The sequence below is a fragment of the Pseudophryne corroboree genome, chromosome 1 (genome assembly GCF_028390025.1).
Source record: "Pseudophryne corroboree isolate aPseCor3 chromosome 1, aPseCor3.hap2, whole genome shotgun sequence".
NCBI classification, from domain to species: Eukaryota; Metazoa; Chordata; class Amphibia; order Anura; family Myobatrachidae; genus Pseudophryne; species Pseudophryne corroboree.
Window position 1 is genome coordinate 998,074,245 of NC_086444.1, and position 16,416 is coordinate 998,090,660.

General features: G+C 46.0%; 1 protein-coding gene across 1 annotated transcript in view; it reads right to left on the bottom strand.

Moving 5' to 3' along the window:
* CBR4 (carbonyl reductase 4) overlaps positions 1-16,416 on the bottom strand; it is an 80,863-nt gene that overhangs the window by 45,775 nt on the left and 18,672 nt on the right. The window contains exon 3 of the mRNA XM_063948675.1: positions 14,064-14,181. Coding sequence (XP_063804745.1) covers positions 14,064-14,181 — 118 coding nt within the window. The remainder of the gene's footprint in view (positions 1-14,063; positions 14,182-16,416) is intronic.

The following is a 16,416-nucleotide window of genomic DNA, read 5'->3' on the forward strand; positions in this document are numbered from 1 at the left end:
CGTAGCTCAAGTCACGAAAAGTTGAATTAGCGCAAAGCGATAATTAGCGAAAAGGCGATAAGTAACGCACAGCGGTAAATAACGCGACGCGGTAAATAACGCAAATCTATTTTTGGAAAAATCTGAAATTTAGTTTAACAGATCCTGCTCCTAATTGGTAACACAGTTGGACTGAAGACAATTTCTGCGCAGAAATAGATATAGAAACAAAGTGTACATGTGTTGAGTGAGTGTGTTTTTATCACATAAGTTTATATAACTTAGAGGTTGAACCAAAAGGAAAGTCGGGTACTCGTCAAGGGACACACGTGTAAGTGACATATACGGTGGCTAGGGAGGCATCCTTGGTTAAATAATATTTGAGCATTAGAGTATAGCGGACCATAAGGTAACAGACCAGGAGGTCATAAGGTAACAGACCAGGAGGTCATTAACAGACGGTAACAGACCAGGAGGTCATAAGGTAACAGACCAGGAGGTCATTAACAGACGGTAACAGACCAGGAGGTCATAAGGTAACAGGTAAAATAGACAAAGAGGTCCGCTATAAAGGTACAAGAGGCACAACGCCTGGGGTGTTGGTGCAGAACCCATATAGGCCATAAGCTCTTGCTGAAGGAATCGCGGCCGGAAACATCGATTCCATTGATCTTTCAGTACATGACAAGTAGTGCTTATGTACTGAACGATTGGACCGCACGTAATTGTGTGCAGTAGTTAGTAATCTGACCTAATACCATTAGAGTAAAGTGGTCACAAACGCTATCTGTACATTCTGACGTGATTTGTGTAATTTTTTATTTTTAAAGGGAAGTTCGCTGGTCACTCAGGAACTATCTAACAACCCCACCTTTACTGGAAAGAGTAAGTGTCCTTCGGGTAACCCTCATATGTTCCAGTAAACAGAAGGTTCACAGGGGCCCTGGGTTGGGTACAGCAGCTCTGGTTACAGTTATTGCAGTACTGGCCAACGTGGGCGAGAAGTAAGTGGGGTACTTGGTAAACCGCCACCGCCGGCCTGCCCAGGACATCTTGGTTTGTTTGTAAGGGTTCGCTGAAAACCTTGAGATAAAGATCCAAGGAGGAATAAGCAACACCTGCAGAATTATGGGGGCCAGTTGTTCAGGTAGGGGGCGATCAACCTCGGTTCGGGTTGATTCAGAGAACCGACCCGTTGGGTCGGCAAGGTACATCATGTGTGAAAAATACGGAAGTCACACAGAATCTTTATGTGATGAATGGGAGAGAATGACTGTACAAGACAGGGACAAATTCCCAAGAATAGGTAGCTTCAGTCCAGACGTGTTACAAAATTTAAGGAGGAGGATATGTCTCGTAAAATCAACAAAGAGACGAATTCAGCATCATGATTATTTACAGTTATGGCACCAGGAAGGTGAGATACAGAGAGGTTTGGCTCTGGCGGCAGGATCTGGGGCAGTCAGTAAGCTGATAGCCACAGCCCCTCCTCCACCATACATTGCAGGAGAGAAGTTGATTGCGGAGAGAAACGCACTGGGTTGTAAAACACAAACACTTAGTAACCCTGTAAATATAAATGATGTTAACCAAGTAACTCATGCTATTATTAACCCGTGCAAGTTGTACCCTGTTTTGAACCTTCCTCAGGAGTGTGATCAAGAAGAAGATTCGGCAACAATTTCAGCTCTCTCTCTTGCGGCCACCATAGCAGAGACCACAGTAGGCACAGCGACACCCACGAGATTAGTGAAAGCCCCTAGCGGAGGGATAGGTGAGGTCGTGTCAACGGGTAAGTACGGCACCATGCACTACACTGAAACAATTGTACCACAAGTTGTAGAATCTACGCAGAATGAGGCTGTTAGAATTGCTCCTGTAAGGGTAATAGCAGTTCCCAATGGAAAAACAGATGTGTCTGGAGCCACTCCCATAAGGAACATTGCCATGTACACTCCATTTTCCCGAATGGAATTAAGAACAATAGTGTCCGAATTTCCTGACCCCAGGAAAGACTTAGTTGCTAGCCAAAAATACATCAGGGATCTAGGTAACACTGTAGAACCCAACAACAAGGATTGGCAGATACTGCTAAGAGCTTGTTTACCTTCCAATGTCGACGCAACTCAATTCTTAGTTGACTGCGCATTGGATAAAGATGTACCGCTTACAGACGTGTACAACAAGGATAATGCAAAAAGGATAAATTTACAGCTAAAGGAGTATTTCCCAGCCGTTGTTAAATGGAACAAGATATTCTCCATTAAGCAAAAGGAGTCCGAAACGGCAACAGAATATTTTCACCGGGCACTATTAGAAATGGCAAAGTACACTGGTATAGAAGACATTAAGACCAACCCAAACCATCGAGAAGTAGCAGTATCTGTACTGATGGATGGTTTGAAAGAAACATTAAAAGCTAGGGTACAGACCACACAACCATGTTGGCGAGGTCTGTCAGTGTCCACATTGAGAGAGGCTGCTATTGATCACGACAGAAACATCACTAGGCACAGGGAGTCGCAAAGTGATAAGTTGATGTCCGTAAGTATACAGGCGCTGACCACAAGGCAGCCTGCGTATGTACCACCGAATCCTGTGGGTAAGGCAAGTGTAATAACATGTTTTTCTTGTAACAGACCGGGACACTATGCACGAGAATGTAGAACAAAGAGTGTACAAAGATCTTTTCAACCCCCTAGACAACGACACGACACACGACATTGGGAGCAGGGTCCACAGAGGCGGAGTTTCGAGCCACATACAGGGGAAACAAAAAGATATCCCCCGAACAGAGATTGGCATGCCTCTGGTAGTTCCCAGCTAACCCCCTCACAAGTAGTCGCTGCCAGCGGGATACAGGGAGGTCAGCATACCCACTAGGGGTGTGGCCATACCTGTAATCTGCAGCCAGTTAAGTTGATTGCCAGTCTTGGAAGTGAACCAGAGATTGCAATCAATGTAGCTGGTAAAACTTTAAACTTTCTTGTAGACACAGGGGCGGCCAAGTCAGTGATAAATTCGACAGTGGGCATGAGAACCACTGGTAGGACAATTCCAGCCATGGGAGTAACAGGAGTAGTCCAGCACTACCCTGTTAGCAAACCAGCCGAGATTACAATAGGGCCTTTGCATACCAAGCATTCCTTTTTGCTGGCTGCATCGGCACCAACTAATCTCCTGGGTAGAGACTTACTATGTAAAATGGGTTGCGTCATTTATTGTACTCCTGAAGGTGTATTCTTGGACATTCCTGAGAATCACGTCCAGGAGGTACGAGACATGTTAGACTCCCCATCAAAATGAATGTCACATTCCATTATGACAAATAGGAATCCATCCCAAGTAGAAGAGATGACATCTCAGATACCAGAGTCACTTTGGACAAAAGATGGACAGGACACTGGATTAATGGCAAACGTAGCTCCAGTAATTGTACAAGTAAAAGATGGTAGGATAGCTCCAAAAATCCCACAGTATCCTCTGAAGCCAGAGGTGGAGTTAGGAGTTTTTCCCGTAATAGAGCGCTTGCTACAACAGGGCATTCTAGTAAGAACGTCCAGCACAGCAAATAGTCCCATCTTCCCTGTTAAAAAGAGTGGGGGGAGGGGTTACAGGCTAGTGCAGGATCTAAGGGGGATTAACAAAATAGTTGAAAGTCAGTTCCCCGTAGTGCCTAATCCAGCTGTCATCCTAATGCAAATTCCTCCCACTGCCAAATTTTTCACTGTTATTGACCTCTGCTCCGCTTTCTTTTCGGTACCTCTGCACCCTGACAGCCAATATTTGTTTGCATTCACATACAGAGGAGTCCAATACACGTGGACTCGGTTACCCCAAGGTTTCATAGATAGTCCAAGTATATTTTCTCAGGCTTTGCATGATTGTTTACAGTCTTTCCAACCAGACAGTGGATCAGTATTGATACAGTATGTGGACGATTTATTACTGTGTTCAGATTCACTGGAAGCATCTCTGAAGGATACGAAACAGCTCCTGTTTCATCTTTCAGACACCGGACACAAGGTTTCCAAAGACAAGTTACAATTATGCCAAACCAAGGTAAAATATTTGGGACACTGTCTAACACAAGGACTGAGACACCTGACCGCTGATAGAATCCAAGCCATTAGAGACATGACACTGCCACAAACCCAGCAACAGATCAGGACGTTTTTAGGAATGTGTGGGTATTGCCGTAATTGGATCCCAGGGTTTTCCATATTGGCGTTACCTTTGCAGGAAATGGTCTCTTCAAACAAACCTGATCGGATTTCGCATACAGACGAATCCGAAACAGCATTTGAGAGACTCAAACAGTGCCTAACGCAGGCACCAGCACTAGGTATGCCAGACTATGGGAAACCCTTTGAACTATACGGAACAGAAAGTACTGGGTGCGCAGCAGGTGTACTAACCCAAAAACACGGTGACGCCAGCAGGCCAGTCGCATACTACAGCGCCCAGCTAGACACGGTAGCGCGATCCCTCCCCACATGCTTGCGTAGCGTTGCGGCGATAGCATTGCTAGTGACAAAAAGCGAAGATGTCGTGCTAGGCCACAACCTCACAATCCATACACCACATGCGGTATCTGCCTTATTGAATTCTGCCCAAACCAGACACGTCTCATCTGCAAGGTTTACAAGATGGGAATTGGCATTAATGGCCCCAGTAAACATCACCATAAGGAGATGCAGCGCATTAAATCCTGCAACTTTTCTCCCAGGTGTGCCTGGTCAGGCACAAAGGGTGGAAGGTGAGAGTGATGGGGAAGGAGGATTTAATGCAAAGGAAGATACACATGATTGTATGGAATATTTGACCCAAAATTTCACCGCAAGGCCTGACATCAGTGACAATCCACTGGAAGATGCAGAACTCACGTTCTACACTGACGGTAGTTGTCATAGACAGTCAGACTCGGGAGACTTGTGTACTGGATACGCAGTCGTAGATGACCAAGACACCATAGAAGCGGAACCGCTAGGTCCACCTCACTCAGCCCAGGTTGCTGAACTGGTCGCCCTAACCAGAGCATGTGAATTGGCTAAGGGTAAGTCAGCCAATATCTACACCGACTCTAGATACGCCTTCGGGGTAGTACATGATTTCGGAGCCCTATGGCGCCTCAGAAATTTCATGACGGCAGCTGGTACACCGATAGCGCATGCAGCATATATAAAAAGGCTTCTAACAGCGATACAGGAACCCGACAGAGTGGCTGTTATCAAATGTAAAGCACATACATATAGCCAAGACCCAGTATCCCTTGGTAACAGCCGAGCAGACGAAGCCGCAAAGCTTGCAGCTGCTACCCCCATACAGACAGACACCACACAACTGATGGTATTTAATACCATCAACACACAAAAGTTGTGTGAGATGCAGAATTTGTGTTCCACACAGGAAAGAGCAGTCTGGAAGGCAAAGGGATATGGCCAGGAGTCCTCAGGGCTCTGGACGGATGGACATGGTAAACCAGTGGCCCCCAGGGCATACCTTCCATGTCTGGCTGAAGCAGCTCACGGGCTGACTCATCTAGGCAAGGAGGGGATGTGCAAATTGGTAAGAGCATACTGGTGCGCCCCAGGATTCTCCGCTCATGCGAGTAAAAGAGCAATGTCATGCCTTACCTGTCTGAGAAAGAATATTGGAAAGGCAATACCTACAGAACCATCCCATATCCCACCTGCCGGCGGCCCTTTCCAGGTAATACAAATCGACTTCATTCAATTACCCCCATGTCGAAATTTGAAATATGTACTTGTTTGTATAGATGTTTTCTCGAATTGGGTCGAAGCTTTCCCAGCAGCTACAAATACCGCTATGTTTACAGCTAAGAAAATTGTGCAGGAATTTGTATGTAGATATGGTATCCCTAGAATCATTGAAAGTGATAGGGGTACCCATTTTACAGGTGATGGCTTTCAAGGAATGTGTAAGTTGATGGGAATTGATAGCAAGCTGCACACTCCGTACCGTCCACAGGCGAGCGCGAAGGTCGAAAGAGTGAACAGCACTATTAAAAATAAATTGAGTAAAGTAATGGCAGAGACAGGATTGACGTGGCCAGAAGCTTTACCCATTGTTTTGTATAGCATCAGAACCACTCCCAGGTCCCCTCTTAATCTGTCTCCTTTTGAAATCTTGTTTGGTCGACAACCGCATGTCATGATTAACCCTCAGGATGATTTGAAATGTAACAATGAAGTAACTGTAAAGTACTTGATTAACATGAGTAAGCAGTTGAGGAATCAAAATGATAATCTGAAGTTGGTGATTCCTGATTTACCAGATAGTAATTGTCATAACATTGAACCTGGGGATTATGTAATGATACGAAATTTTCTACGCTCAGGTTGTCTTATTGATAGATGGGAAGGACCATACCAGGTCTTATTGACTAGCACCACAGCATTGAAGGTGGCTGAGAGAGAGACTTGGGTCCATTCATCCCACTGCAAAAAGGTTGCTGATCCAGAGAAGTCCCGTGATAAGGAACAGACGGTAGAGGTTGTATCACTGGAGTGTCTGTTCCAGGAGGACTGAGGCGGCACCTGAGCCTTGAAGACCGAAAGCAGTTGTCGACTCCCCTCTCCCTTTTATTGTTTTTCTCCACTTCCCATCCCCTCTTCCTTGAAATTTCTTTTTTTTCCCCTTCTCATTCTTCTCTATTTCCTCCTCAAAGATGGACTTGCCCCAAGAGACTGTGATCCGGATTTTGATGTTAACCGTGATGTTGACCAGAGCAGTCTGTTCCGGCGAGAGTACCATAGAGGTCGAGAGAGGATCTGGAATGGGTTCCGATTATGATGATGGAGGCGTAGTTTTCCAAGATCAACCAAACCAACAAGCAAAGGCGAGTATCAGAAAACGATCCGATAGAAGAAATTGTGATGGATTGTTAGCTGAAGAAAATTGTATCTGTAGGCTCTGTGATAATCTGGTTGAAGATGGATGCATAAAGAAATGCCAATCCAGTTTTAATATCCATATAGACCGGCATCCATTGAGTGACTATCACTCTTTAGTGGGTAACGTGTTAAACCAAACAGATTGTTGGGTATGCTCTCAAGTACCTCAGGGTCATAGCAAATCAGGGCTAGTACCATTTCCTTTAACGTTAGGGGAGGTACTTGAGCTAAGTGGTGGGAGACCGGTGGACCGGAGGTTTAACATCTCCAGCCCTCCTAGTTTGAAGCTCCACCAATACCATGTGGATAGGTCCCTCTTATGTTTTAATATCTCCAACCCCCGTAAGCCGGGAAATTGGGAAGTGTCATGGAGCAACCAAACCATGACCTTTTCACACAGAGCAGATAGAATGCCTACAGATACAGAGCTCGTACGCCACATAGCCAGTAGAGGAAAATCTTTCCGGTATCGATATACCTTAGGAAATAGGATTACTAGAGTTGGAGAGGTATCACCAGGATACTGTGCACATATCGTACAAACTGATACGTGCATTAAGCAGATGGAAGAATTAGGGTCAGGAGATTTCACCTGGAAAGTTTGTAACATGGTAATGTCCTTCTCTGTCCCTTATGTTCTCCCCGATGATGCATATTTCATATGCGGGAGAAAGGCGTACAAGTGGCTTGCCCCAAACTCTGAAGGATTGTGTTATATTGGAAAAGTATTGCCTGAAGTGATGACTGTTACACATGACAAAATGAAGGACATACACCGTGGTGCCCAAGCTCCTTATACTCACACTCATTACGAGCACCGAGTTAAAAGACAACTGTCAGAAAGGTTAGAGCATCCGGCCTCTGATCTTATCCATGAATCCACCGGGATTCAGGTTCTGGTAGCGTTAGATTTCACTCGCACCGCTCGAGGAGTGATGAATTATAGATACATTTCCGCACTCGCCAATTTGTTAGATAATATCACTGAAATGTATGATGACACGTTTAGATACACTGGAAGAGAACTTCAAGCTTACAAAACGGAACTAGTTCAGCATAGGATGGTTCTTAATTATCTTACAGCAGTAACAGGCGGATATTGTGTTACATTGGCAACACAGTACGGCATAAAGTGTTGCACTTATATCACGAATAGCACCGAGGATCCGGTAGAGGTCATAGACCAAAAGATGGACGATATTCTGCAATTAAAGTGGGAATTTCGTCGAAAACACAATCTCACCCTTGCTGCTGTAGGTAATGAGCTGACTGGTTGGGTGTCATGGTTGAACCCGCGAAATTGGTTCTCCGGTTTAGGAGACTGGGCTCAAGGAGTCATAATGGATGTTGGAAAGTTTCTACTATGTATCTTGGGTGTCGTTATATCGATTGGATTGATATTTAGATGCGGGCAGGCTTTAATGAGGTGCAAACAAAGTACAAAAGTGATGAGCTTGAGGAGTGAGGAAACTGTAATTAACCTGGATTTGATTTATGACCCAATGATAGAAACCAGAATGTGATGAAAATGCGATTATACGGTCCGTTTCTTTCACCTGTTTTTTTCTGCTTTTCTCCAAGATACGAAGACCCCCTTGGACGAGGAAGTTGACGAGACGCTATACAGACAACAGACAAGCACCAAAGATGAAGTTTTGACCACTTGAGAAATGGACATTTGATGAACTTTGCCATGGATCCCCAGTTTCCCTAGTACTTTTAAAACTCACGCTAGCCCAACATTTTTTGTAAATCCGATGGCTCTGACAAAGCTATTTGCTCATGCCCAAGGAGCAATACAGCGCAAAGAAGACGACTCTCAACAGATACCGAACACAACTTCGACGACAGATGTACATTTCCCTGACATAGAATATCATTGCATTTTCCATAAGTGTTCTTTATCTTCATCTCTACAACCCTCAGGTAATGACACACATAGACGATAGGGAATACAGGCACAGATATCAGCAACCACATACCTCCCCCATTCATGTACCATCAACTAAAATGTGCTCCCCATTTTGTTCAAAATCCGAAAAGAGCTCGGTAAAGTTTGACAGCCCATCCACAGACCTGTACCACAGGATAAGAAGGAATTCAAATGTATACTTCGCAATACCTCGAAGCTTGATTTACAACACGTACGGCACGATGATACATGACCCTCCAAACATGGACTCATACACACATGCTTCTGCTATCACACTAGGTCATACCCTCTTCACACCTACTCCTCTCTCCTCCCTCACCCAACCATGGAAATGAATTAACCCCTGACATATATTTTTCTCCTTTTGAAATGTTTTAGAAGGTGGCAGTTATTATTGACTGCCAAAGGGTGGACTGTCAAAGTCAGAAAAATATCCCCATGCACGTTGCCATATTTGCACCGCACACTGGTCCGTGCTGCGCATGCATACGCTCTCCCGTGAAGGCGCATACCCGCAATAGCGTGCACTCGCAGGCGCGGTATGCGTATTTACGGTAGAGTTTATGTAGTCGTAGCGTGCGACTCATTCGTTACATATTTTCACAATTAATGTAAATTATAGATCATGATCCCTTTGATAGTTTCTGAAAGTTTGGTTAATATAGAAGGTCCCTGTTTAAAGTAATCCCTCTTTGTATTGTACGAAGGGTCTAACAGGAATCATACAGCAGTGTTTGGTACCCATCGGAAGAGTATTTAATTAGCAATATTCCGGTGTTGGTTTGGAGCGTATTAATCGCTCGTGCGAATAGTTATGGACATAAGAAGTTTATGTCCATTTCTATTATTTACTCGTACTCAGGTATGCGGCGGGAAACCTAGTTTCCCACCCACCTGAGCTGTTGGAAATCGTCACAGCCCACCTGTATGAATCAACCTATGACCTTTTGTTGTGATACAGGGTCGAATTCCTTCATCCAATGGACAATGGGATTGTAGGGACTATGAGATTGCATTGTGTGTGGGGCATAAATAGGCAGGCCGACCACATCCAGCTCTCACTCTTCAACGGTTCTCATTGCTGAAAATCGGGTGCTGGATGTCCAGGCGCATGCGATCGTTTACCCTTGTGCGTAAGTTTCTCTCCGTAATCATTGTCTTTCTGTGAGCCAATTTCTCTCATCTCTCTCCGTCTCTCTCTCTCTCTTTCCCTTCTCTCTCTCTCTCGTATCTCCCCTAGACTAGTATTGTATTGTATTAGATAGTATTGTATTTTGGTTAGGAAGTCTCTGTTATATTGTAGTGTATCATTTGTACTGTTATCCCCTTTTACAAGTATATTAGATATAATACAGTTAATAGGCTTTGGACCCTAAACCAGTATCTGTGTATTTTTCTATAGTGTTAAGTATTCACTTGAGCGTCGGTGACGCTCAAGCAGCTTTGTAGTTAGTCAGGTTACACAAGGTTGCACTTACACCCTGTATTCACATGAAGGTATTCTGTGTATTTCATTGGTATAAGGTTTAGACATAAAGGTATAGCGTTGTGAGCGTCTGCGCCGCTGGTGATCTCCTCGTGGTCTCGAGCGTCCGCTACGCCATAGCGAATCATTACTCTAGTCATAGCCAATAACGTGTCCTGTGATCACTGGGCCGTGAGCGAACGTGACGCTTGAGCGTCTCGCCTACGGCTGAGCGATCGTTACGCAACTAGCGTACCATTACGGTACTTCTTAAGTAAACAGCGTACAGTGTTCTTAGACTTCATAGAGGGTTGTTTATACGACAAAGGAATTTAGCATTGTCACCTGTGTGTGTATATACAGACTTCAGGATCGCCTCCTGCTTTCTATCAGCAGGTTTCTCGAGGGCGGCCGTATCCGGAGACGGTAGTGCCACCTTTTTAGACAAACGTGTGAGCGCTTTAACCACTCTAGGCGGTGTTTCCCAACGTGACCTATCCTCTGGCGGGAAAGGGAACGCCATTAGTACCTTCTTAGGAATTACCAATTTTTTATCAGGGAAAGCCCACGCTTCTTCACACACTTCATTTAATTCATCTGATGGGGAAAAACTACGGGTAGTTTTTTCTCTCCAAACATAATACCCTTTTTAGTGGTACCAGTAGTTATATCAGAAATGTTTAACACCTCTTTCATTGCCTCAATCATACAGTGAATGGCCTTAGTGGGCATCAGGTTTGACTCATCGTCGTCGACACTGGTGTCAGTATCCATGTCGACATCTGGGTCTGCTTGAGGTAGCGGGCGTTTTAGAGCCCCTGACGACCCATGCGACGCCTGGGCAGGCACGAGCTGAGAAGTCGGCTGTCCCACATTTGGCATGTCGTCGATTTTCTTATATAAGGAGTCTATACGTGCACTCATTACTTTCCATAAGCCCATCCACTCAGGTGTCTGCCCCGCAGGGGGTGACATCCCTTCTAAAGGCATCTGCTCCGCCTCCACATCATTATCCTAATCAAACATGTCGACACAGCCGTACCGACACACCGCACACACACAAGGAATGCTCCGAATGAGGACAGGACCCACAAAAGCCCTTTGGGGGGACAGAGTGAGAGTATGCCAGCACACACCAGAGCGCTATATAATGCAGGGACTAACTAAGTTATGTCCCCTATAGCTGCTTTTTATATTATATATGTATTGCGCCCAAATTTAGTGCCCCCCCTCTCTGTTTTTACCCTGTTCTGAAGTGTAGACTGCAGGGGAGAGCCAGGGAGCTTCCTTCCAGCGGATCTGTGAAGGAGAAATGGCGCCAGTGTGTCTGAGGGAGATAGCTCCGCCCCTTTTCCGCTGCCTATTCTCCCGCTTTTTTCTGGATTCTGGCAGGGGAATTTACCACATATATAGCCTCTAGGGCTATATATTGTGGTATTTTTGCCAGCCAAGGTGTTTTTATTGCAGCTCAGGGCGCCCCCCCCCCCCCCCAAAGCGCCCTGCACCCTCAGTGACCGGAGTGTGAAGTGTGCACGAGGAGCAATGGCGCACAGCTGCAGTGCTGTGCGCTACCTTGGTGAAGACTGATGTCTTCTGCCGCCGATTTTCCGGACCTCTTCTTGCTTCTGGCTCTGTAAGGGGGACGGCGGCGCGGCTCCGGGACCGAACACCAAGGACTGGGCCTGCGGTCGATCCCTCTGGAGCTAATGGTGTCCAGTAGCCTAAGAAGCCCAATCCGGCTGCAAGCAGGCGAGTTCGCTTCTTCTCCCCTTAGTCCCTCGCTGCAGTGAGCCTGTTGCCAGCAGGTCTAACTGAAAATAAAAAACCTAAAATTATACTTTCTTTCTAAGGGCTCAGGAGAGCCCCTAGTGTGCATCCAACCTCGGCCGGGCACGAAATCTAACTGAGGCTTGGAGGAGGGTCATAGTGGGAGGAGCCAGTGCACACCATGTAGTCCTAAATCTTTCTAGAGTGCCCAGCCTCCTTCGGAGCCCGCTATTCCCCATGGTCCTTACGGAGTTCCCAGCATCCACTAGGACGTCAGAGAAAATAAGAATTTACTCACCGGTTATTCTATTTCTCGTAGTCCGTAGTGGATGCTGGGAGCCCGTCCCAAGTGCGGACTCTCTGCAATACATGTATATAGTTATTGCTTAACTAAAGGGTTATTGTTATGAGCCATCTGTTGAATGAGGCTCAGTTGTTGTTCATACTGTTAACTGGGTATAGTTATCACGAGTTGTACGGTGTGATTGGTGTGGCTGGTATGAGTCTTACCCTGGATTCCAAATCCTTTCCTAGTAATGTCAGCTCTTCCGGGCACAGTTTCCCTAACTGAGGTCTGGAGGAGGGGCATAGAGGGAGGAGCCAGTGCACACCAGATATAGTACCTAATCTTTCTTTTAAGAGTGCCCAGTCTCCTGCGGAGCCCGTCTATTCCCCATGGTCCTTACGGAGTACCCAGCACCCACTACGGACTACGAGAAATAGAATTACCGGTGAGTAAATTCTTATTTTTCTCTAAGATGAGGTAGTGTATGGAAACTATGCTCCCTTATTCCCAGGGCTGCCAGGGTTTGTATATTATTATCCCTTATTTATATGGCACTACAAGGTTCCGCAGCGCCTAACAAAGTACATAAACAAATGAGCAGAGGTCAAGAAAACAGTGACTTACAGTACAATACAATGCTAGACAAGTACATGGTATGTAAACATTCCTGCATCAGAGAACATGATACTGAAATCATCATCATGGTGGCCGAAGCTGAGGGCTAGGTGCCGATGTAAGAAGTATGAAGTAGATGATATTCTCCTCCCCCATCTGCTTCCCCACTTTCTCTATCCCCAGTACTAACACAGAGACGCCGGACGCAACGCTATCATAATGTGCACTGCAGGGACGCCCGGCAATAGGATGTTACAGCGGCAGGAGGGGGACAGACAGTATGTGTGGGGGCCCCAGGGCGACCGCCCCTGTCATCCCTTCAGTAGAAACATAGAAATTGACGGCAGATAAGAACCACTTGGCCCATCTAGTCTGCCCTTTTTATTTTTACCATATTTTTATCTCCAACCTTATTTGATCCTTATTTCTTTGTAAAGGGGGGAGATTTCTCCCAGAGATGTGTGCTGAGCGATCTATCACAAATCGCTCAGCGCACATCTCAGGACGTTCAGCACACAGTGCGATGTGACCTGAGCGAGGGGAAAAAAAATGCCCACTTTATCCAGCGGCGCATGCAGGCCAATCTATAGTCAGCGATAGCGATGCGCGGGGCCACGCAACGCTATCGCTATGGGCTATACACATGGAGCAATGTGTGCTTAATTTCTAAGTGATGTAGTCAGATTGCTTATAATTTAAGCACACATCTGTACGTGTGTACCCCCCTTAAGGATATCCCTATGTCTAGCCCATGCATGTTTAAATTGCTCTACTGTCTTAGCCTCTACCACCTCTAATGGGAGGCTATTCCACTTGGCCACTACCCTTTCTGTGAAGTCATTTTTCCTCAAATTTCCCGTGAACCTACCTCCTCCAGAAAAATTTACTTTTCAAACTGGTTCCATAGTAAAAATGATTTTCTGAATAAAGCACATAGGATTTTAGCGAGCACCAAACAGTCTAGTAATGGATCTTCAATTTGTTTTGCATATTATCAGAGAGGTTCAAAGATAAACGGCAAAGTATAGTGGCACGGTCGGTGATGGATTAGCAGTTTGGCGCAGTTGGCGAGATGGTATGTATAGTACAGTCGTTTCATACCTATTTATGCCTGCTGCATTGACCAGGTAGTTAACATTGCCAAGATTTTTCGTAATCTCGTAAAATGTGCGTTGAACATCTTGTTCTTTAGCGATGTCACAGCTTAAAGCTAGGTGAGCTGGAAGACAAAGCGTTCAGTAAAAAATGAGAATTTAATTTTGTCAACTGAACATTTGCCTTAAATAGCGAGATTAGTATTATATACCCTACCAAGTTATTACAAATCACTGATCGTTCCACTGCCACAAACCCCATGATTTGCAAAGTACATGGTAAAAGGCATGTCTGTGATTTGTTGCATGGCCTCAGGGTTTGCACTAAACTGTGCTAATGTTCAATTCTGGAAGGTTCAGAGGAGTGTATAATACAGTGATTTATACAGGGAACTAAATTACATATAGATTTGTGGAAGTAACTCCTCACCAATTATTTAAAAAAATATATATTTGTAAGTCTGTCTGAACTGCATTACAGCCACTGAGAATATACAAGATATTTTCATCCCATGTCAGCTAGTGATAACCATCGGTTAAAAATGATCAGTGGTTTACCCATCGATGGCAGAGATCCAATGGTTCTGCACCATCAATGACAGACTCGGAGCCGATGTTTACCTTCCCTGTCAGCTAGAGGTTAGCCCTGCCCCACAGCGGTCTGCTGAGCCCGTTCCTGATTAGGGGCTCAGCAGACTGCTGGTTGCAAACCATCAATGGCTCCATGCCATCGATGGTACTCACCGTTGGCGATCCCTAATATAGACAACATATGCCCATAATAATTCACATATGAACTGAGAAGAATAACTGCACACTTTACCATGGGCTAAATATAAAAGGGTGTTTGTAATGGTAGTTGGGACCCAGAGCTCAATGGCTGGCTAGTCCATCCCCTTTTCTCTGACGTCCTAAGTGGATGCTGGGACTCCGTAAGGACCATGGGGATTAGCGGCTCCGCAGGAGACTGGGCACAACTAAAGAAAGCTTTAGGACTACCTGGTGTGCACTGGCTCCTCCCACTAAGACCCTCCTCCAGACCTCAGTTAAGATTCTTGTGCCCGGCTGAGCTGGATGCACACTAAGGGCTCTCCTGAGCTCCTAGAAAGAAAGTATATTTTAGGTTTTTTATTTTACAGTGAGATCTGCTGGCAACAGACTCACTGCAGCGAGGGACTAAGGGGAGAAGAAGCGAACCTACCTAACTGGTGGTAGCTTGGGCTTCTTAGGCTACTGGCCACCATTAGCTCCAGAGGGATCGACCGCATGGAACCGGCCATTGATGTTCGGTCCCGGAGCCGCGCCGCCGGCCCCCTTACAGAGCCAGAAGCAAGAAGTGTTCCGGAAAATCGGCGGCAGAAGACTTCAGTCTTCACCAAGGTAGCGCACAGCACTGCAGCTGTGCGCCATTGCTCCTCATGCACACCTCACACTCCGGTCACTGATGGGTGCAGGGCGCTGGGGGGGGGGGGGGGGGGAGCGCCCTGAGCAGCAATATAAACACCTTGCCTGGCAAAATCATCACAATATATAGCCCCAGAGGCTATATATGTGATAAATACCCCTGCCAGAATCCATAAAAAAGCGGGAGAAAAGTCAGCGAAAAAGGGGAGGAGCTATCTCCCTCAGCACACTGGCGCCATTTTCTCTTCACAGTGCAGCTGGAAGACAGCTCCCCAGGCTCTCCCCTGTAGTTTTCAGGCTCAAAGGGTTAAAAAGAGAGGGGGGGCACTAAATTTAGGCGCAATATTGTTTATACAAGCAGCTATTGGGGGAAAAATCACTCAGTTATAGTGTTAATCCCTGCATTATATAGCGCTCTGGTGTGTGCTGGCATACTCTCTCTCTGTCTCCCCAAAGGACTTTGTGGGGTCCTGTCCTCAGTCAGAGCATTCCCTGTGTGTGTGCTGTGTGTCGGTACGGCTGTGTCGACATGTGGGATGAGGAAGGTTACGTGGAGGTGGAGCAGAGGCCGATAAATGGGATGTCGCCCCCTGTGGGGCCGACACCAGAGTGGATGGATAGGTGGAAGGTATTAACCGACAATGTCAACTCCTTACATAGAAGGCTGGATGACGTAAAACAGCTGTGGGACAGCCGGCTTCTCAGCCCGCGCCTGCCCAGGCGTCTCAAAGGCCATCAGGGGCTCAAAAAAATGCCCGTTACCTCAGATGGCAGACACAGATGTCGACACGGAGTCTGACTCCAGTGTCGACGAGGTTGAGACATATACACAATCCACTAGGAACATCCGTTACATGATCTCGGCAATGAAAAATGTGTTACGCAATTCTGACATGAACCCAAGTTCCACATAAAAGGGGTTTTATTTTTGGGGAGAAAAAGCAGCCAGTGTTTTG